The sequence below is a fragment of the Zalophus californianus genome, chromosome 3, assembly GCF_009762305.2.
Source record: "Zalophus californianus isolate mZalCal1 chromosome 3, mZalCal1.pri.v2, whole genome shotgun sequence".
Taxonomy (NCBI): Eukaryota; Metazoa; Chordata; class Mammalia; order Carnivora; family Otariidae; genus Zalophus; species Zalophus californianus.
This window is the reverse complement of record NC_045597.1, coordinates 73,003,820-73,025,731: the sequence shown is the minus strand read 5'-3', so window position 1 is coordinate 73,025,731 and position 21,912 is coordinate 73,003,820. Positions and strand designations below refer to the sequence as shown.

At 42.5% G+C, this 21,912-nt stretch overlaps 1 protein-coding gene across 4 annotated transcripts in view; it reads right to left on the bottom strand.

The window, feature by feature from the left end:
• The window catches only part of FLT1 (fms related receptor tyrosine kinase 1), a 171,041-nt gene that overhangs the window by 119,434 nt on the left and 29,695 nt on the right, over nt 1-21,912 (bottom strand). For all 4 annotated transcript variants that reach the window (XM_027590840.2, XM_027590841.2, XM_027590842.2 and 1 more), the window contains exon 4: nt 2,322-2,446. In XM_027590840.2, the coding sequence (XP_027446641.1) occupies nt 2,322-2,446 (125 nt within the window). The remainder of the gene's footprint in view (nt 1-2,321; nt 2,447-21,912) is intronic.

Below are 21,912 nucleotides of genomic sequence, written 5' to 3'. Positions count from 1 at the left end.
TGGGAGGAAAAGAACCTTCTCTAATTTGGTGCAAATTATTAAGGGGAAAGCTCAAACAAATTTCAGTCAGGGATTGAGATCTATGATGCTTTAAACACCGGTGAACACAAGCATGTGCCGAATCTAAAAGAAAGGTTCGCTGATGGACTTCCTCAGCACAACTGAGAAATACACTAAAGTTTCCTTTAAGGTTTCAGAGGAAGTTTCGCTTACTCTAATCTGCCCCTACAGCCACCAGTAGGATTCTACTGACCAAGAAGCTTTGTTCCGAGCTGATGAGAGCTAAATTAGCAGAAGACCATGTAGCTCATCAGCTGTGGCGGTGCCTACGAGTGTCACAGAGAGGCAGGCAGAGGAGCAGCCCCGAGGGAAAGGACTGGACAGGGGGGCTGTCTCCAGCTTACCACGGCTCCGCCAGCACTGGTGGGGGAAAGGAGAGGGAAGGGGACAGCAGGTTAAAAGGGACAAAAGGAGAAGTGGAGAAGTGGAAAAGATCTTATAACTTCAGGGTGACAAACATATACATGATACGTTCGAATAGTTTCCATATATATGGGGCAAACCCAAATCCCTATTAGAACAGTGTGCTTTTCTCTCTCTCCCTCCCTCTCACCCTCCCTCTCTCTCTCCCCCTCTCATGTCTGTTATAGAGCTTAGGTAGAAAAACAGTGAAAACAAGCTCCCCCCCCTCATATTTTTACAGGGGGGAATGTGGGACTGTTCCTTACAACAGACAAATGATCTGCACTAGAACAAAAAGGCAGCCCCGTGGTATGTTCCACAGTAATCACACAGTGATTATTACCTCAGACTAAGAGGAGTGGATACCACGCTTGATAATAAATATCACTTGATAATAAATCAAGTTTTGGGTATTAAGCTGTTAGATAAATAATAACAGCTAAATAAAAACCCTTAATGGGGCTCAGCTTGTACAAGGAACTGTTCAAAGGTCTTTTTATGTATCACCTCAGTTACTTCCTAACATCCATGCGAGGTGGGTGCGACCCCATCTCTCCAACGAGGAAACTGAGGTGGAGGGAGTTTTGATAACTTGCCAGTTTGTCCCGCAGGTTAAGTGGTTGGGTGATCAGAATCCAGGCAGCGTGCCACGGGGCTCTGTTCTTAACCACTCTGGTCTTTCTCCTGTGCAAACTAAACCATCAACCAAGGTGGCAAGGGCACGGAAGGAGAGGTCAAGATACAGATTCCAATGCCCAGTGTGGTCTGGGAGGTCCCCAACTCCCCCAGAATTTCAGTTTTTCCTTCCACCCATTGGTTTAAACTCCTCTGATGCTTCCAGCTCTGAAATACAATGCTCTTATAATTACTGGCAGTGACACATAGATATAACGGAAGCTAAAGCCTGTCACTGATGGACTATCCTGAGGGCTTAAATCGAATCAGTAATGTAGGAAAGTGAATTCAAGGGAAGAAGACTGGGAGACACCCCCATCATATTCCAGGACTCTAGTGATACTGGAAATTCCTCCAAGCTTTTCAGACTCGACTACTGCGACCACCAAACACTTCGTGAGTACCTACAGGGTGATTGATGGTGGTGGTTCCTGCTGCCTCGAGAAAGGCTTGACTTTTCCTCTTAAAGCTCAAAGCTCTCAGGACTCACCACCATTTTCCATTTGGGGAGTGCTTGTCCACCTCTTCACCCTAGTCTGTTCCCAAACTCTTAGCACCAATGAATTAGCTAGAATGTCACATTTTAGTTTTTATCTTTATTAGATTCCACCCCAAATCTTGTTCTTTCTCCACATGCATGGTTTACAACTTGATCCGAAGAAAAAAATGTCATGTGTAGCTTTCTTGCCCCCCCCCCACCTCCCTTTTTTTCCCTTTCCCTAAGCAGCTAAGTTTGGCTGCCCAGCAGGACATAAGCTTTTTGTTCCCAGGAACTTCACAACCCAAACTAAAGGTGGTGGGTCCACAGGCACCTGTCTCACAGTTCTGTCCTTAGCAAAAATCTAGAGTAACCACTCTCTTGCCAAGCTATTACTTTGTATAAGCAACATTTTTTTTCTTCACATTTGCAAACACTTGGATTTGTGGCAATTTTGCATGATTTTTGTTCTTTCATTATATTCACACAGATTTATGCCCACCACATTGTCATGGTATTTCATTTAAGTACATGCCTGGGTATGACTTCTAGCGCTTATCCTTTATAGTAAAAGGATATTCCAGAAAAGTCCACAGAGCAGCCCAAATGTCTGTGAGAAAATCATTCCAGAGAGATAAAAGGACTTGAAATTCATTGTGCTCACTTGCAGTAAAGATTTTCTGAGAGAAGCATTGCTCGGTTTTACCTTTTTTAAAGTCACAGTGATGTTAGGTGACGTGACCCGGCAGGGGATGACGATCTCCCTTCCTTCAGTCATATATATAATTTCGGGTATTTCACTGTGCATCTCTAAGAAAGGTCTACCTGTATCTGAATGAGAAGAAAATGAAAAATACATAATATATATATATATGTATATATATATATAAATGGTTGTATCAACAACATCTAGACACCGTAGCTGGGTGAGGCGGGATGGTCACTGACACGGGTCCGTCTTAATATAATCCATAAGTTCACATTCTTGTCTCTGAATTTGGCTCTGTTTTTGCCCCAAAACAGAATGCTTCTGTAATAAACCAAATTCCTTATTCAGGTCTTGACCTTGGGTCAGATTGCCCCTCATGCCCTAAAATGCAATTGTGATGTGTGGGGTGGGTGGGGGTGGGGTGGGTTTAGGTCACTATTGCAAAAAGCCATAAAAGTGCAGGGAGAAAGAAAGAATATTCTGCATACACTTCTTACCACAGCTATGCTAAATGCCTCAGGAAGCGCCCTCCAGAGCCTTTGTAAGGAGTCAAAGGGCCCTGGGTGCAATGGTCAGCTGACCTTGGAGCAGACAGAGGTAATGCAGAGGTGTCAATTTGGAGAGAGGATTAGCATTTGAATGACAGAAGCCCGACTTAAAGGTTTTCTAGACCTCCCCCCCCACCCCACCACAGGCACACTAATAATGAGTGAGAAGCTCTGAGCTGCTCAGGGCCAGGGGAAAGCCTGGAGAAGCAGTGTTGAGGACCACACTGATTTCCTAGGCATATTAGATTTCTTTAGTATGTACTATGTATCTACTAATAGCACAATATGTCCCAGTGCATGCAGAGAGGGCTGGAAAACGCTTTAAATAATCACCAAGATACCACCCTTCAGAAGGATGGCATCTGGCCAAGTCTCAGAGGCCAAAAGGATTCAAACCACCTGTTCAGCTTCTCTGTGGTTCCTCTGGGGACCAGAATGAGCATCAGATCTTTTAGGAACATTCGAACAGCCTACCATGCCCTCACCCTCAGGGACCCACTGACAACTCATGATCTCTTCAGGAGGCACTGTGTTCCCATCTTCTGCCCTCGGCTTCAGCCTTAGACACCCAGATGGAAAGAAGTCTGGTGTTAACGCTCTCCATCTGGACCTGAAAGATCCAACGAGTCCCCCCACCTGCTTGCTGTACTTTAGGAAGCTCGCTCCGGACGCTGAATGGAGACACACAGCAGTAAGTAGGCAGCGGTTGCCTGGACTAGATGGTGGCTATGAAGTTGCTGTGGGTTGAACTGTGTCCCCCCGCAAAACCAAAATGTGGAAGTCCTCACCCCCAGTACTTCAGAATGTGACCTCATTTGGGTCAAATGGAGTCATTGCTTATGGAATTCTCAGTTAAGTAGGGTGGGTCCCTACTCCAGAGTGACTGGTGCCTTTTTAGGAAGATGGCCCCAGGGAGACGGACGTGGAGGGGGTGGGGGGAGAAGCCACATGAACACACAGGGAAGAGACTGAGTGATGAGGTGCAAGTTGGGGGCTGCCAAGGATTGCCAGCAACCACCACAGGTAGGAAGAGACATAGAAGGCGCCCCCTCCCTACAGGTTTCAGAGGTAGCATGGTTCCACTGACACGTTGATTTCAACCTCTAGTTTCTAGAATGTGAGACAATAAATTCCTGTAGTTTTAATCCCAAAAGAAAAAAAAAAGTAACATTGGTGTAGCCTGCTTAAGAAGGAATCATTCGACACACACTAGACACAGAATTCCTCCTTGTCCTCTGGGAAGCCTTGCTAGGCCAGCCCCTTCCTTATACCCTTTCTCCGCCCCAGCCCACCTTAGGGGCCCTCCCCAAACCCCCAACATTCTCCAATAACAACACTTCACACACTCTACACTGAACCGGCAGGTTACTTCTCTGGCTACAAACTGGCTGATGAATTCCTAGAGGAGAGGAGACAGATTGGATGCATCTCGGTCTGACGTGTAGTCAGTGAATGAATGAATGACCTAACAAAGTGGATGAAGGGCTATCCAACAACTCTGTCCTTTTACAGATAAGACAGAGGTGTAAATACGTGAATTGAGGTGAGCAGAGCCAGGCCTGGAGGCCAGTGTCTCCTGACCTTCTTCCCCGGTACCACCCTCAGGGCGGGAGCTCCCCCCACCCCGCCCCCAGCCCCATAAGGGCTGTAGCCGGCAACTGCTCTTCAGAGACTCAGCCTGATTTTCACACACGCAGTGGGGAAAGGATGTGCCCTGTCATACTGTCTAGTATTAGAGGAATTCTGAGAAGAGGACAATCACCCAGGGGCAGGGCTGTGAGGGTAGGTTTGGGGACAGGGCGGTTACAAAGGCTGAGTCAGAGGGTGTCAGCAGATGGTGGGGGTTCAGAGCTCACACTTTACAAACTGGGTTGGAACCCTGGCTCTCCCCCTTACTGGTTGTGAAACCTCAGGCAAATCATTTTACTCTCTGTGCTTCATTTGCAAAATCTACTTCAAAGGGCTATTATGACGGTTACATGAAGGAATATATGTAAAGTGGTTCGAATGGTACCTGGCAGACAGTTAATACTGGATATGTGCTGGCTCTTACTTTTCTTATTTTTATGAGAGATTTGAACTTATGGAGAGAGGGGATTGGGATATATGAAAATCACAAATTATACCCATGATCTTAACTATAAAAGCTCTAACTATATATTCATCTATGGCATAGAAAAAAAATACACTAAAATGTTTGAGTAGTGGCTTTGTTATTTTCTTATCTACCTTTTTATATATTTGCCAGATTTTCTAGAATGATCATGTATTATTTTATAATATTTTGAATTATTAAATTTAAGTCTCAGATTATAAAGCAGCATCCATTTTTACTTGAGGAAAACGATCATTTCTGCCATTTGATTTACTTTAGTTTTGCCCAATAGAATGAGACATTCACACTGCACAGTTAATAGTTAGATGTCTATTAGGAGAGCTCAGGGGGTATAGTAACATATTCAGAGAGGAAAAGTTAATTATACAGAGACAAAGATTCACTTATCAGCACAAAATTCCTCCCTTAAATAAAGTTGCTGAGCTAGACATTCAGGCAGAAACCATTGGGATTTGATCATTCCTTTCCTTCCTCCTGTGAGTCTATATTTTTGTCTTCTTTGTGAGTCCCAAGGTAAACACAAACACCAGGAAATGGTTTAATTCATGTAACTAAACTGTAAATCCTTCACATTTAATTTACTGTCTCCTTAAGCAACTATTTGCAACAAAGGACACTGGCATAAAATGTTTGGGCAGGAAATAGTAAACATCAGTGTAGTCATATCTAGGCTAATGAATTCCCATCCCAAATGAAAACAGAAGAGGTGAACTCCATGTTGCCTTTGAATGTATCCTTTCCCTTTGTCACTTTGGATCCCCCCAACACTTGAATTTGACTACAACTATTGGCCTTGACAAGCCAATACCAATATCAGCCCTGGGCCCACCGCACTTCTGTTCAGAACTTCAGGGAATTGTGTCCATCCCAACACAATTCAAGGTCCATCATTTGTATCAAGTCAGCAGTTGGTTAAAATCCACTGTGTTTGCAAATGAGCTTATGACTGTGGGTACACACACACACACACACACACACACACACACACACACACACACACTATGCTCTGGGCTTATTAATAGTATACTTCCTCTACAATTTGCTTCAAGGAAGAGCTAAGAATGAACTTGCCTGACATATTATAATACAAACATTTTTTGTTTTGTAGGACCATAGATACAGAAGAGGTCACGGTTCCATTAATATCACCAGTAAAACCACTTACTACTCCCATAGGACACATTTGTCTTTGTCACAAAATTAAAAATGACTTCTGAACCCAGCCAGCGCTGCAGAGTGGTTTCCTGAGACCAAATTGGCTGGTTGTTGAGCGAGGAAGAGCTGCTCCCAAGATTGTCGGCACACTCACAGCGCAGACACACTGTCACCAGGGCCTCGTGCCAACACCCAACTAGGCAGAGGTCACGCCACCCTCCCCTCTCCGAACTCCTAGAGCTCAGAGCAGTGACAGGAAACTGGCCCAGAATGTGAGGTGCTCTCCTCCAATGGCAGGATCAGGGCTGTCCTCCTCCAGGACAACAAGTGGGCTCAGACTCAGGGAAAGATCAAACAGGGACCCTTGCTCTGAGTGGTGTTACATCTGTTTTTTTAAATGTGTTTTTTCCTTTTGAAATCTGTACTCACTCTGGCACAGTAAGCCCCACAGACACAGGGGTCCCAGCATGCCATCCTCATTCCACGCCATTTCCCACCAGCAGCACTTGGGGGTTCTTCCACTGCATTCGGGGCAAGTGAACGACCCAAAGAATTCGGGGAAGCTTTTCTGACTTGAGGAGGAGTTCAAGAGTAAGCATGTTTTTCCTAAAACCTTCATCGTCCTCTGATTTTAATAAAATTTTTCCTGATTTCCTTTTCAATTTCAGTTTCTTACCTCTAAGTTCTGGTCATGAGGACTCCTCGTTATTTTAGAGGAGGATGTGATTTTAATTTATTGAGGATGAAGTGAAGAGGATGAACCAATCCCATGAAAGGGTTCTAATCTAGACCCAAGAGTTTTCACGTCACACAGGTTTTCGTGTTGGGGACCATACTTAGTGCTCAAGGAGAGTTGGTTGATTGGTAAAATATTTCATTTGAAAGATGGGGGGCGGAAAGAGGTAATTTCTTCACTCATTTACAGTGCCCATCAAAGTCTATGAAAATTCAAAGCAGAGCTTTGGAGCAACCATAAGAAAGCTGAAGTGGCTATACTAATATTAGATAAAATAGACTCTAAAACAAGAAATGTTACTAGAGATAAAGAGGGACATTTTATAATAAGAATAGGGCCAATCCATCAGGAAAATATAATTATAAACATCTGCAACTAACAACAGAGTAACAAAATACATGAGGCAAAAACTGACAGAAATGACAGAAATAGACCATTCAAAAATCATGGATGAAGATCTCAATATCCCAACTTCAACAGAACAACTAGACAGAAAATCAAAAAGGAAATAGAGGGCGTGAACAACACTAATAACCAGAGAGGCCCAAGAGACACCTATAAGAGACCCCAGCCATCATAGCTGGCTATATATTCTTCTCAAGTGTACGTGGAGCGTTCTCTAGGATAAACTGTATGCTAGGCCATGAAACAAACATCAACAAATTTAAAAGGACAGAAATAATACAAAGAGTATTCTTTGACTATTAGAATGAAAACCGAAATCAGTAACAGCAAGAAACTTGGGAAGCCCACATATTAAACAACACCCTCCTAACTAGTGAATGAAACAAAGAAGAAATCAAAAGGGAAATGAGAAAATAGATGAATGAAAATGAAGATGTCATATTCCAAAACTTACGGGATGGAGCTAACATTTATAGCTGTCTGGAGGGAAATTTATAGCTGTATGCCTACACTGAGAAAGGAGAGAGACCTCAAGTCAATAACCCACTCCTCCACCTTAGAACTCTAGGGAAAGAGCAGCAAACTAAACATAGAGGAAGCAGAAGGGAGGAAAGAATAAAGATTAGAGTAGAAATGGACGAAGTAGAGAACAGAAAAACAATAGAGAAAAATCTGTGAAACCAAGAGCTAGTTCTTTGAAAAGATGAACAAATTGGATGGGGCTCCTGGGTGGCTCAGTCGGTTAAGCGTCTGCCTTCAGCTCAGGTCATGATCCTGGGGTCCTGGGATCGAGCCCTGCATCCAGCTCCCTGCTCAGCGAGGAGTCTGCTTCTCCTTCTGCCCCTTCATCCCCCTCCCCCTCCCTCTCCTTCTCCCCGCCCCCCCCCCCCCGCTCGTGCTCGCTTGCTCTCTCTTTCGTGTTCTCTCTCTCAAATAAATAAATAAAATCTTAAAAAAAAAAGATTAACAAATTGGAAAACATTTAAGCAGACAGGCCAAGACAAGACAAGAAAAAAAGAGAGAAGACAAATTAATAAATCAGAAAGGAAACAGGAGACGTTACTACCAGCATTACTAAAATAAAAAGCATTATAAAGGAATATTGTTAATTGTGTGCCAATAAGTTAGATAACCTGAAATGGATAGGTTCCTAGAAAGACATATACTACTAAAACTAACCCAGCAAGAAACAGACAACCCAAATAGACCTATAATAAGTAAAGAGATTGAATTAGTAACCAAAACACTACGCACAAAGAAAAGCCCAGGCCCCAGATGGCAAGTGAATTCTATCAAACATTTAACAACTAATACCAATTCTTCAAAAACTGTTCTAAAACAGAAGGGAAAACTTCCCAATTCATTCTGAGGGCAGTCTGATACCAAAACCAAAGACATCACAAGGAAACCACAGATCAGTATCTGTTGTGAATGTGGATACAAAAAAGCTCAACAAGACACTAGCAAACTGAATACATATAAAAAGAATGATACACCATGACTGAGTGGGATTTGTTCCAGGAATGCAAGATTGGTTTAACATCCAAAAATCAATGTCATTAATATACCATATCAATAGAATAAAAATCAAAAGGCATACGATCATTTCAATAGATGCAGTAAAAGCATCTGACAGAATCCAAACCCCTTTCATGATAAAAACACTCAACAAACCAGTAATAGAAGGGAACTTCTTCAACCTGTTAAGGAAATCTACAAAAAAAACCAAAACCAAAAAAACAAAAAAAACCCTAACAGCTAATGTCATACTAATGACAAAATACTGGATGCCTTCTCTTTAAGATTAGGAACAAGACAAGGTCGTCCACTCTCACTACTTCTATTCAACATTATACTAGAGGCTCCAGGGCTATCGTGAATAATGCAATAAACATTCTAGCCAGCACAACTGAGCAAGAAAAAGAAATAAGAAGTAAGATTTTCTCTATTTTCAAATGACATAATCTTGTATATAGAAAATCCTAAGGAATTCACCAAAAAAAAAAAAAAAAACCCTATTAGAACTAGCAAATAAGTTCAACAAGATTGCAGGATCCAAGAACAATATACAAAAGTGAATTATATTTCTATATACTCGCAATGAGCAATCTGGAAATGAAATTAAGAAAACAATTCCATTTATAACAGCCATCAAAAAGAAAAAGGTACTTAGGAATATATTTAACACAAGAAGTGTAAAACTACACTTCTCAGTTTCAAGTTACCACAAAAACTATAAGCAACAGTGATTAAGACAGTGTGGTACTAGCATAAGGACAGACACATAGATCAATGGAGTAGAACTAAGAATCCAGAAATAAGCCCATGAGTCTATGGTCAGTTGATTTTTGACAAAGATGCCAAGATCATTCGATGGGGAAAGAATAGGCTTTTCGACAAATGGTGCTGGAGTAAATTCACATACAAAAGAATCAAGCTGGACCTTTCTATCACACCATACACAAATACTAACTCAAAAGGGATCAAAGACCTAAATGTAAGAATTAAAATTATGAAACTCTCAAAAGAAGCCCTTGAGGTAAATCTTCATGATCTCAGATTTGGCACTGGATTCTTACTATGATACAAGTAACAAAAGAAAAAAAATAGATCCACTGGAATTCATCAAAATTTAAAACTTTTGTGCTTCAAAGAATGCTATCAAAGAAAGTGAGAAGAACCCACAGAATGAGAGAAAATATTTGCAAATTATATATCTGATAAGGGACTTGTATCTAGAATATCTAGTATATATTTATACAAATCCAGAATACATTAAAATCTAGACATATATATATCTGTAACATGTCACTACACTCTATATTTAGATGATATTAAATATTTAAATATATAATTAGATAAAATATATTAATATATAATATTAATAAAAAATTGAGGAACTCTTACAACTCATAATAAAGACAAATAGCCCGATTAAAAACTGGAAAAATGCTCTGAATAGACCTTTCTCCAAAGAAGATACACAAATGGCCAATAAGCGCACGACTGGATGCTCAACATCATGAGTCATCAGGGAAATACAAATGCACACTACAACGAGATACTGCTTCACATCCAATTGGATGGCTATAATAATAAATAAAATTTACTGTTGATAGGAATGTAAAATGGTGCAACCACTTCGGAAAACAGTCTGGCATTTCTTCAAATGGTCAAACATTGAGTTACCATAGGACCCAGCAAATTCTTCCACTAGGTATCTACCCAAGAAAAGGAAAACTTATGTCCACACAAAAACTTGTATATGAATGTCATAGCCAAAACGTGGGAACAACTCAAATGTCCATCTACTGATAAGTGGGTAGCTAAAATGTGGTAGATCCATACAGTGGAATATCATCCAGCAACAAAAAGAGATAATGTTCATACGTGGTACAACACAACATGGATAAACCTTAAAACATGCTAAGTGAAAAAAGCCATCAATATACTTATATATTTAATAATCAAATACCACATATTTGATTCTATTTCTATTAAGTATCTGGAATAGGCAAATCTATAGGGACAGAAAATATATTAGTGGTGGCTTCAGGCTGGGAGCTAAGGATGGAGAAAGGGTGATAGCTCAAGTGTGCAGGGGTTCTTTTTGAGATAATGAAATGTTCTAAAACTGATGGTGCTGATGGCTGCATGTATCTGTCAATATGCTGAAAACTATTAAATGGTACACTTTTAAATGGGTGAATTGTTGTATCTCAAAAGCGTACTTTGAAAACACCAGAACTGGGGGCTCTTTCTTAAAAACAGTGATGCACTGTTTTTTGAGCTGGAATAGTTCCTGGAGATCATCCAGTGCAAACTCTTCACGTGATGGGTCCTTGCAACCTTTTTCTCCCACTCCCCTTTGCATCCGGGCGGGCTACTGATGAAAAATGCAATTTTCCCCTGTGACAAAGTCATCCTGACTGCAAATATGTCCTTCCGTTCCTCCCAGCAGCCCCTGCTCAGCGGGGAGCACAGTGAAACGTCTCTGCCTTCATTTAAAGAAGTCACTTGACCAACATGTCTGAGGATGATAGGCCACACAGAGTATTCAATTAGGTATTTCCTAGCAAGTTATCCTGATTTTCCAAATGAAGATCATAAAACCTCAGCGGTAGTTTACCACCAACCCTAAAGATACAATCACAGTTACCAAGAGTGGTGGCTCAGTATTTGGAGTCAAAAGTGAGAAAAATCCTGGGGTGGCTGACCTGAGAATATCAGCTTCCAGCTTCTGTCATCTAGACAGATACTGTGCAGAAATATCTCTGTTCAAGCAAGACAAATAGAGAAAGGTCATCATGTCTCAGACTCAAGATGCCATCCCAAAATTGAAAAATTTTTAAATGTCTTATTTGTGTGGTACAAAATAAGAAATGCCTATTTTTGGAAAAGCTCTTTCCTGACTACCTTTCTTCAGAAGAGAAACATATAGCTTTGCCTTGTCTCGCTTTGAAGCCCCACTGGTCCAGTTACAACAGCTAATTGAATAGCAAGGGAGGAGGAAAGGACAAGAGTTAGAAAGGAGAGCAGAAAACACAGATGACAGTCCACGCTCATTCCTTCCTCCTGCATCTTTTATGAACTTGCTCCTTGAAACATGGGCAGCTACTGGCAGATCAGGGTAATCAACCATCTCGGCCGCATGTCCAGCAAAGGCTGGGCACGTGGGAGACAGTCAGCTGATGTTTATGGAGAAGATATCAGGTGAAGTAAGAAAAAAGGTGAAATCGGAATGTATTAAATACCCCGCGCTGTGCATAAATCATAGTCCGTGAACTCAAGGTCCTTCTACTACAGTTCGGCTCTCTGCTCAGCGCACATACCTCCCCGACACAGAAATTTTCAGATTGACAGAGGAAAAAGTCTGAAATGTTGCCTTAGAAGAGGAACGTCATTTTTTAAAAAATTACAGCTAAGGTCTAAATAAGTTAGTTGAATATCTAAATAAGAGTGGAGTGCTGAGTAGATGGTAAGCTTGACTAGACTATAAGATCCAGGAAAGCAGAGAAGGTCTCAGGCATTCCGCGTGCCCTGGAACCTCGCTGACTGGGTGTTCACACAGAGCTGCTTAGCTGAATGACCTCGGTTAGCTCTTCATCTTGATCACCTGAAGCATCTCAAAAAGAAAAGAAAAAGAGAAAGACAGGAAGGAAGGTAAGGAGGAAGAGAGGAAGAGTGGAAAGGAAGGAGGAAGGATGGATGGATGGATGGATGGACGAATGGATGGAAAGGAGGAAAGATAGATGGGAAGATGGAAGGAAGGAAAAATAGAAGGAAGGAGGGCTGGATGGATGGATGGAAAGACAAAAGGAAGGCAAGATGGAGGGAAGGAAGGAAAGACGGAAGGGAGGAAGGACAGACAGCAGGAAAGAAGGAAATGAAGCAGCAGAAATGAAGGAGAAAGGAGAGGAAGAAGCAAGGAGCTCTGAAGGACTATTGTACTAACTTTCTTCTACTGCCAAGATTTTGGCCATGTCCCAAGTCCTATTATTTCCAGTTCTGCCTCTGAATCATGAAACTGTAAAACTGTTAAGAGCTTTTATGATATCCTAACACTGTCTCTCATCTTACAGAAGAGGAAACTGAGGCCCAGAGAGAAGGAGCACAGGAATAATATGAATGGTTGAGCCAAAACTGAATTCAGGTCTCCTGATTCTAGGCCATTACTCTCTCCACCACACCGACATCTGGCCCTGACCCTCCTGAATGACTCGGGAGCAACACCACCTTCAAATATCCACCCCAACGGGAGAAATGGTGGCACAGACACGGGGGTAGCATGGGCCTTCCGACAGAACTTAGAAATCCGAAACACAGACCCGTAAGTAATTCTCACGACTGCAATCAAGCTTAGCTCTCTCTGCTATCAGTGCCGATGATCCCTTGGTGGTGTCTGTGATAGCCCGCCCCCGACCGAGAACAGCCAAACCAGAGAGAGTCCTGTTTTATGGAGACTAGAGATGGAATTCCTTCCAAGGGTACAGTCGGCGAGTACAAGGGGCGTTTGGTCACCCTCCTCCCCAGCTGGGACTCGGGTTCTCCCAGGGAGCTGCTATCAGGCAAACGTTCCTTCCAGAGTCATGAGGAATCTGGAGCCAGGGTTCCATTCGGGTCCTGCACTGACAACTTGTGCCACCATGGGCCCCCCTGGGGCTCACTGTCCTCATCCAGAAAGGGTGGCAAGCGCTTTTCCTATTCCCAAACTTACGATTTGTCATTCATTCACTTGGAATGTTCACACTGGGCATGGCACGCGGACATCCCTCTGGGGGCCGGGCAAGGAAGGCAAATGAGGGGAGTTACAGGATGAGAGACGGTGAGAAAGCTGACCGTTGAGAGTGTGGGGGCCAGGTCTGCAAGAGGCAATCCTTGCTTGTGGCAGCCAGTTGTTGCCAAGTGGAATAGGGGCCAATATGGCTAATTTCCAGTTTTTAAAGATAAGTAGGGAATCAGGTTTTTAGGCGAACTCCTCCAATTATTAAATACTGGCAGCCAAAAGCACTCTGCCTGCCAATCAAAACGTATGTCCGCTGAATCTGGCCCACACACTTGCAGTTTGCAATCCTGCACCATGCTCCACCTTCCCCCACTCTGTTTCATACGGCACACAAAGCTCCCAGGCGGCTGGGGCAGAAGCCCCGGGAAAGCCACGCTGGAAAGAGCGGGGGCTTTGGAGTCACCCAGATCTGGGTCCAAAGCTTGACTTGGTAACTTACAGAGTATGCAACCCTGAGCACAGTATCGAATTTCGCCAATTTTTCTGTAAAAGGAGACTTACAATGGAATGTATTCCATTGCATTGTTAGCTTGGAATGAGATGATATGTGCAATGAATCTGAGCCAGGTATCAATAAATGATAGTGACACATACCAAGTCCTCAATGAATCCCAACAGGGGGACAGCCCTGAGGCGTCATCTCATCCAGACCCACCAAATGAGCACCTGTCCTGTGTTGGAATACCTAGACACATGGAGAATTCACCAGGTCCCAAGACAGTTCATTTTGGATAGCTTTAAGACATTAGAAAGTTTCATTCTGTCAAACTGAAATGGCTGTCTTGACTTCTTTCATTCTTAGATGGCACTTCTGCCATCTAGGTTCAGAAAGACAAGGAAGCTTAGTCTCTTCTTCATATAAGAAAACTTTGAAAGAGACTATTCTACAGTGTCTCCTTTTTTCCCACCCAATTCTTTACTTCTTTAAACATTTCAATTCCTTTCTTTGGTTGTTCCTTGCCAATGGGGATAATAAAGCCATCGAATTATTTGATGCTCACAACCCTATGAGGCAGGTGCCAATTTTACAGATGGTGAAAATAAAGCTTAGAGGGGCTGAGCAATTTGCTTGGAATTCCTGTTTTCATTGTCCATCTTGAAGTGTAAACGAAATGGTAAGACACGCACCACCTTTATTCTGAATGCGACATATTTATTAATGCGGTCCAAGATTGGATTCTTTGCCTTGGCCAAGGTGGAGTCTCTGTCAGTCTCACTCAGTCACAGCCTCCCCTGGACAGTCCCAGGGCAGTTAGTGGGTTTTGAAAGCCAAATGTAGTCCTTTACACTTATTCCTGTCAAATCTCATTTTGTTAATCCCAGTTCATTGTTTAAGTCAGTTGGAAATTTTTGGGATCGTGATTCTGCCACAGGATAGATGAGTTTTGCCCCCGGATTTTGCTCATTTGCTCAGCATGCCCTCAATTTCCTCAGCAAAGTCCAGGAGATGAGGTGAGGCTAATGTAACTGAAAAATCCCATCTTTCCTTTCTTTCTTTTTCCTTCCTTCCTTCCTTCCTTCCATTCATCTAGCAAACACTCTTGAGCACCTCCTATGTATGGGACCCTGTGCCGAGTGCTGGAGCTAGAACAGTCAGTCCTGGTCCTCCCAGAGCCTGGGAGAGGTGAGTTCTATGTGAAAGGGGGAGGGCAGCAGAAGAAGCACCAAACCTAGTTTGGGGGAGCCTGGGGAGGTACCCAGAAGGGGTGATGTTTAACTTGAGACCTGAAAAGTAAGAGTAAGCTGACGAAGAAGAGCTGGAGGGAGGTGTGGGGAGGGGGAGAGTGTCCCAGGCAGAGCGTCCCTGGTCTATGTTCCTCTTACTGCTCTTTCCCATAGTGCTTTGCAATTGGCTCATTGTAACAGATTTCATTTGCTCGAATAACTGCAGGCCCCTTGAGAGTTAAGGTTGTCATCTCTATAATTTCTAGTCTGCCCAGCATGGTGCCCTTCACAAAAGTAATTATTACTGATTGATCCTTCTAAGCACAGGCACAGCGTTATGTTGATCATCTCATTCAATCTCCTGACAAGCCCGAGAAGTAGTCCTCTTCTCATTTTATAGGTGAGGAAGCCAAGGCTCAGAAGTTGATCACATTAACAACAGCAGTAGCCGTCAGAGGAAACGCTCACGCAGCTATGAACTCCTGAATGTTAGAGGTGGCAAAGGGCAAGAACTTTGTTGCCCTCTCTACCGTGTACTCGGTTATAGGACTCCTTATGTGAACAAGTTACCTAACCTTTCCGTGAAATGGAGATGAAATGGCAGCACTATTCAGAGCCCTGTGGGGAAATGAAAACTGTTCTCTTATGCAAAGTGCTTCCTGTGGTGTCCAGCAGAGTGAGACCTCAGTGTTAACCATTATTCTTACTAAGGAATTTGTACAAAATCAAAGACCTAGCATGTATCAGAACAGGGATTTAAACCTAATCTGAACCAGAGCATGTGGTTTCAACTCACAACAGCCCACTGGTTGACATTTGATGAGGGAAGGCAGGGTGTTTATGGTTTTAGTAAGTCACCCATTTTGAGAAGCGCAATCTGTGGGCCAAGACAATGCCAAGGTAACCCAGCAAAATGCATCAGATGACAAAACAATGAATATTTTAAATAGTAAAGGAAAACGTAAGCATATCAGAACTGCAAGAACCATAAAGATCAAAACGGATCTCCTCTGGGTCTCCAGATAGGGCAGGCGTTTCATTATCATTGCTAAAGAAAGTTACAGAATGTCAGAAACTTAAAGCCTTTTCAGCTTAAGGGGATTTCTCCTGAAAAAGTCCCTTGCTCGTTCTTCTTAAAAGATCACTCAGAGGAGATTTTTAAAAATCCTTAAAGCCATAAAGTTTTGATGTATTGTTCTTCACCCTTCTTGATTGTAGAAGGAAAATGAGAAGGTATGGTCAATTTTATTGCCTTTGGACTTCACTGCCATCTTGAGATTTCATTGATTGTACCTCAATCATTAACTTCTCAAAGTCTTAGATTGTGTCCAAATGGCTCATTCAAGACTATGTTCATTCTGATTATTTTTTTAGTATTTATGTACTCAATGTCTTGTGATATACAATTGTATAGCAAAACTTAGCTAGCTGGCCAAAATTTTCTGGTAGGGAGCCTAGGGAGTGTTAGAAAACACTCTTTTTCTGAGGGAAGGGCCGGAACATTTGGCAGGTACCATCAAGGGCTAAGGTTGAATTCCCAGGAATATGTTAGGTGAACACAAGGTCTGGGGCAGGGACCAGGGAAAGAAGATGCAATGCTCCCGATTGTCAACAAATCTACACAGGAGGGGCTTCCCCATCCCAATCACACGTAAGTGTTTTCTATGGCCAAAGACCCTTGGTCTAAAGACAAAATGTTTCTAGAAAGGAAATATGAAATGGCAGGGCTTGAAGATACCAAGAAGTTCTTCTATCAAATTTTCACAGAGTTGGAAAGGAGAATGGGTAAGAGTTAAGTTACTCTTCTCTAAACTCTCGCCATGTGGTCCTAATCAGCTGTCCCCAGTGACGGATAGAATGGATAATCTCCTTCATGCTTGTGCCCTAGAGGGAGTACAGAGCTGGGAGGCAGAGGGGTCCATTTCCCAAGGAAAAATCTGCCATTCCAATCAACAGTGTCAAGTGTATATTTTAAATCCTAGAAATATTTCTTTCCCCTTTTATACAACTTCATCAAAATGAGGAAGAAAAAAAAAAAAAAAACACCAACCCAGCAAAACCTGACCTTGCACTAAAATTTCTGATGAAGCTGTATGCAGAGACAGGTCACAGTGTTCCTAGGAATTCCTTATAGAAAATCATTTGTAGTAGAATTCTGGAAATGCAAATCAGCCTCAGACCACTGCTGTTTTAGGAAGCCCACCTGGGTTTCCAAAGGCTGAGAGTCCAAGCTCTGTTCACCTCAATGTGTTCATCTGTCTGCTGAGCAAATACAACAGGCAACGACGCAAGAGGAATAAGAAACATGATCCATCAGCTGACCTGGCTGCATTTGTTGCTTCCTGGTGCTTCGAGGTGACTTGTAAGTTTTCTTTGCAACAACTGTGTGCTCGAGACACTTCTAGGACAGGAATCTCAGACCACCCCCAAGACCAAAACTTTGGAAAGCCATTCTTACTGAAAGATGCCATGTTAGAATAAACTCAAGTTTCAGAAAATAAGGGGTAGGAGCCACAGGTGAGGGATAGAGATGAAATGAGTAAGGAGGCGTGGGGAACTGAAGATGACTCCAGACATTAATCTAGCAATAACAGATAATGTCACAGATTTGCCAAGAAATCCGGACCTAAAGAATTCAGCCAACTAGTGTGGCTACAAACAGGTTTTGTTTTTGTCTTTTTAAATTGGTTTCTAATTTTCTTTCTTCCTACAAAATGTAAACCGTTTAAGCATCTTTTCCCTTGGAGGAGAGTTTTGATAAATAGAAACAATATTTCCTCCTCAAAAGTTTCACGAAACTACGAGGGGTATTGCACTGAAATGTTTTTGGAAGCTCTTAAAGTCCGTTCAGCCTTGCATTGCCCTCCCCGCCCATCACGGCTCTGACCTGCACCATGCGGTGCATCTGACCAGGCAACCAGCTGATGCAATCCAAAGCATGAAGACCTCCCCCTTCAGGTTAGGCTGGAGGGCTGGCATCCTTTGTTCATGCCACCTTACAAATGCTGTCATCACTACAGCGTAAGAGATGGAAGCCACGAGGCTTAAGTAAACCTGCAGATCGCTGCTGTTTTCATTGATGTCCCTGATTGTTATAATGGCTCTGCTGGTTGAACTTGCCATACCAGAATGACAAATGAGGCAACAAACACCAGCTGCTCAGACATCACCCAGCTAAGCTATGTCGACTGAGCATCTCGCGTGGGCCCCACCGCTGCATGAGACCGGGGAAGGAACCTGATGGGGGGCAGTGCTGGGACAGAATGTGCCTGCTTCACGGAACACTGGCACGGCGCCTTCAGTAAGTACTGTTGGAGGAGTCCTCGTCACTCCTTAGAAAGACCCACTTGTGAACAGCAGTTATTCTCTATAAATGTTAAGCCTGTGCATTTAAAAATGCTCACAAATCTATTTATATAAACTAGGGGTGCCTGGGTGGCTCAGTGGGTTAAGTGTCTGCCTTAGGCTCAGGTCATGATCCCAGGGTCCTGGAATCGAGTCCCACATCAGGCTCCCTGCTCAGCGGGGAGCCTGCTTCTCCCTCCGCCTGCCGCTCCCCCTGCTTGTGCTTGCTGACAAATAAATAAATAAAGATCTTAAAAAAAAAAAACAACCCACCATAGTGCTTCTATAACTGGTGCTGTTTTCCTAAATAAAAAGTACAGACAGGACCTATCTTGTCTCAACCAGGTTAACACTTTTGTAAGTTCACTTGTTTAAACTTTGATAAGTTTGAAACTTTTAACTTATTTATTCTGACTTCCACAATAAGACATACATTTTACATCAGATTCTTTAAACTTTTGTTTTCATTTTACACACATACACATTCGTGTGTTTTACATATATGTGGGTATGTGTATGTGCTATGTTTAAGATGGAAACACGTTTTATTTAAAAATGTTTCCCCAGGGACACCTGGGTGGCTGAGGCGGGTAAGCGTGTGCCTTCGGCTCAGGTCATGATTCCAGGGTCCTGGGATCGAGTTCCGTATCAGGCTTCTTGCTCAGCAGGGAGCACACTTCTTCCTCTGTCTGCCGCTCTCCCTGCTTGTGCGCTTTCCCCCTCTCTCTCTCTCTGACAAACAAAAAAATCTTAAAAAAAAAGTTTCCCCACACAATACCTACCCTTGCAATATACTTGGATATTTTCCATTCTAGTCTCCTTTTTTTCCCCTAAGATTTGTTTATTTATTTATTTGACAGAGAGAGAGACATAGCAAGAGAGGGAACACAAGCAGGGAGAGTGGGAGAGGGAGAAGCAGGCTTCCCGCTGAGCAGGGAGCCCGATGCGGGGCTCGATCCCAGGACCCCAGGATCATGACCTGAGCCGAAGGCAGACACTTAACAACTGAGACACCCAGGCGCCCCTGCTTTTTTTTTTTTTTAATTCTGATTACAACCCATTAATTTGATTCCACAGACCATTACCATGTTGGAATGGACATTTTTTAAAGCCCTGGTCAACTTTCAAAGAGAGCTATGTCTCTCTCCCATATCGCATGAGCTAGAACGCAGCAGTGGAACAGCGTGCATGCAGATGTCCCCAGATAGGCTCTGTTCCCCACAAGCAACAACACAAAGCTCTCTGGGATCAGGATTTGTGGCTCTAAGGTCCACTGCCCAGAAAAACACTCTGCCAGCATCTTAACCGATCATTCCTCAAAAAAAAAAAAAAAAAAGATACTGAATTTGGAATTTAAAAGTTTTAATAACTATCAAATCTATATTCTCAAAGATTAAAACAACAATTAGTTTAATAGTTTGAAGTCAATAGCTGGAACTTCAGTGGAGTGGAAATAGCTAGGGATCTGACCTGGATTCCCCATCCTGGCTTGTCAGTTTCTTAATTCTGGATTCTGAAGGTCACTGAAGCTGTTCTCTTGTATATAAAATGGAAGAAATAATACCAACATAGTTTATCTCAGAGATAACTATGTAAAAGCTCTTTAGCAAAATCTGTACAAATCAGTACACTGGACCTTCTCAGAAGGTCTGTGCCATTAGTAGTTTTACTTGCTGGAGATCCCATAGCCAGGGAGAGCTTTCTCTCATTTATGTGAAGGCATGATGATTATTCTCTCCCAGAATACCTGGAAAACACTTTTTTTTTTAAAGTAATCTCTATGCCCAAGGTGTGGTTTGAATTCATGACCCCAAGATCAAGAGTCACATGCTCTGTCGTCTGAGCCAGGCCCTCCGTCTCTCCCAGAATATCTGAGTCAATAGAACCTCTACTACTTTTTAGTGATGTACCTAATGGGTCTGATAATTTTTTTTTTTTTTTTTACCTAAAATTAAGCTGCTATGCACATCTCATCAGTTTGACACAAATGAGAGAACCAATGGAGGAAAAATCTGTCAGGAAAGTGCTCCAACTCATTTGCTTTCATAGACTCAGAGAGAAAAACAATCAGGTAAAGAAAAGCAGAATAAAAGAGATGAGTTTCTCTTACAGGGAAGAGGTAGAAGATACTCACCCAATGACAACACACACACACACATCCATTTTTTCCCTTTTCAATTATAATTTTTTTAAGAGAAGACATACTTTAAAGAGCCCTGAAAGGCTTGGTTGTGGAGAGAGGAGGAATTCAGGCTGACTTCACAGTGTGGGGAGCTCAGCATGCTAAGTTCAAGGTCTTCCTAACTAAACCGGAGATGCTGACAAAATATTACATACTTTGGAGATGCCATTAAAAACTCTTCTGCTCAGCTTTCTTACTTTATGACCACAACTCATATATTACAATAATAATTTCAAAGAAATCCTCCAACTTTTAGGAAAGGCTGAGCTGGAGCCAATTTCTCATGTATACCAGAAGGTCAGAAAAGCCATGCAAAGGCATTCCCTCTCTGCAAAGGGGATGAACACCACCTAAGTAGCCCTTACATTACTATTCATCTAGAAATCTTTGTTTTGCAATTAGCAAAACATTAAGGAGTGCTTTACAATTTGTTTTTCTTTATGACCCAGAATTCTGTAGCTGTAATTATGGGGGGATTCCATTCATTATGCATAAGCAATTTTCTAAAATATATATAGTATTTTTTCAGCTACTGCCATTCAACAGCCATTTATCAAGACCAAGCCAAGGGTATACCAAGAGAGGAGGATGTAATTTAGGGAGACAAAGCTCTACTTGGCTATGGATACAAGCCGCCCAGGTGCCCCTCCAGAATTCTGAGGGGCTCTGACTCTTCTCCCTCACCCACCAGAACCCAACCACTCACCAAGGCCAACTAAATCCCTCCAACCCCCAAACTTCTCTCCTTCTCCACAGCTCTCAGAGTGACCTTGGACCACCAGTTCTCCTGCATCAATGCACACAGCGGCCCCATCACTGGTCTTCCAGCCTCTGTCTTGCCCTCTCTGGATCTCCTCCCACCACTGAGAATCTGAAAGGAAAAATCTGACTACCTTACTCTGCTGCTAATACTTTTCCGGTCTCTCCCCACGTAGTCTCAACGTGAAGGGGATCTTAGGTTCTTCACTTGTAAAATGAAGAGAGGAATGCTTCCCGGGGTTGTTGTGGGAATTAAATGGCATAATGTAAACAAAACCATTTGTTTAAACGAAACTTCTTACAAATGTAAGAAGTTATTACATTAAAGGAAATGGTAATTTACCAGACAATTCAGTAATTAAAGTGGTTAAATATAATTACTTGAACAATT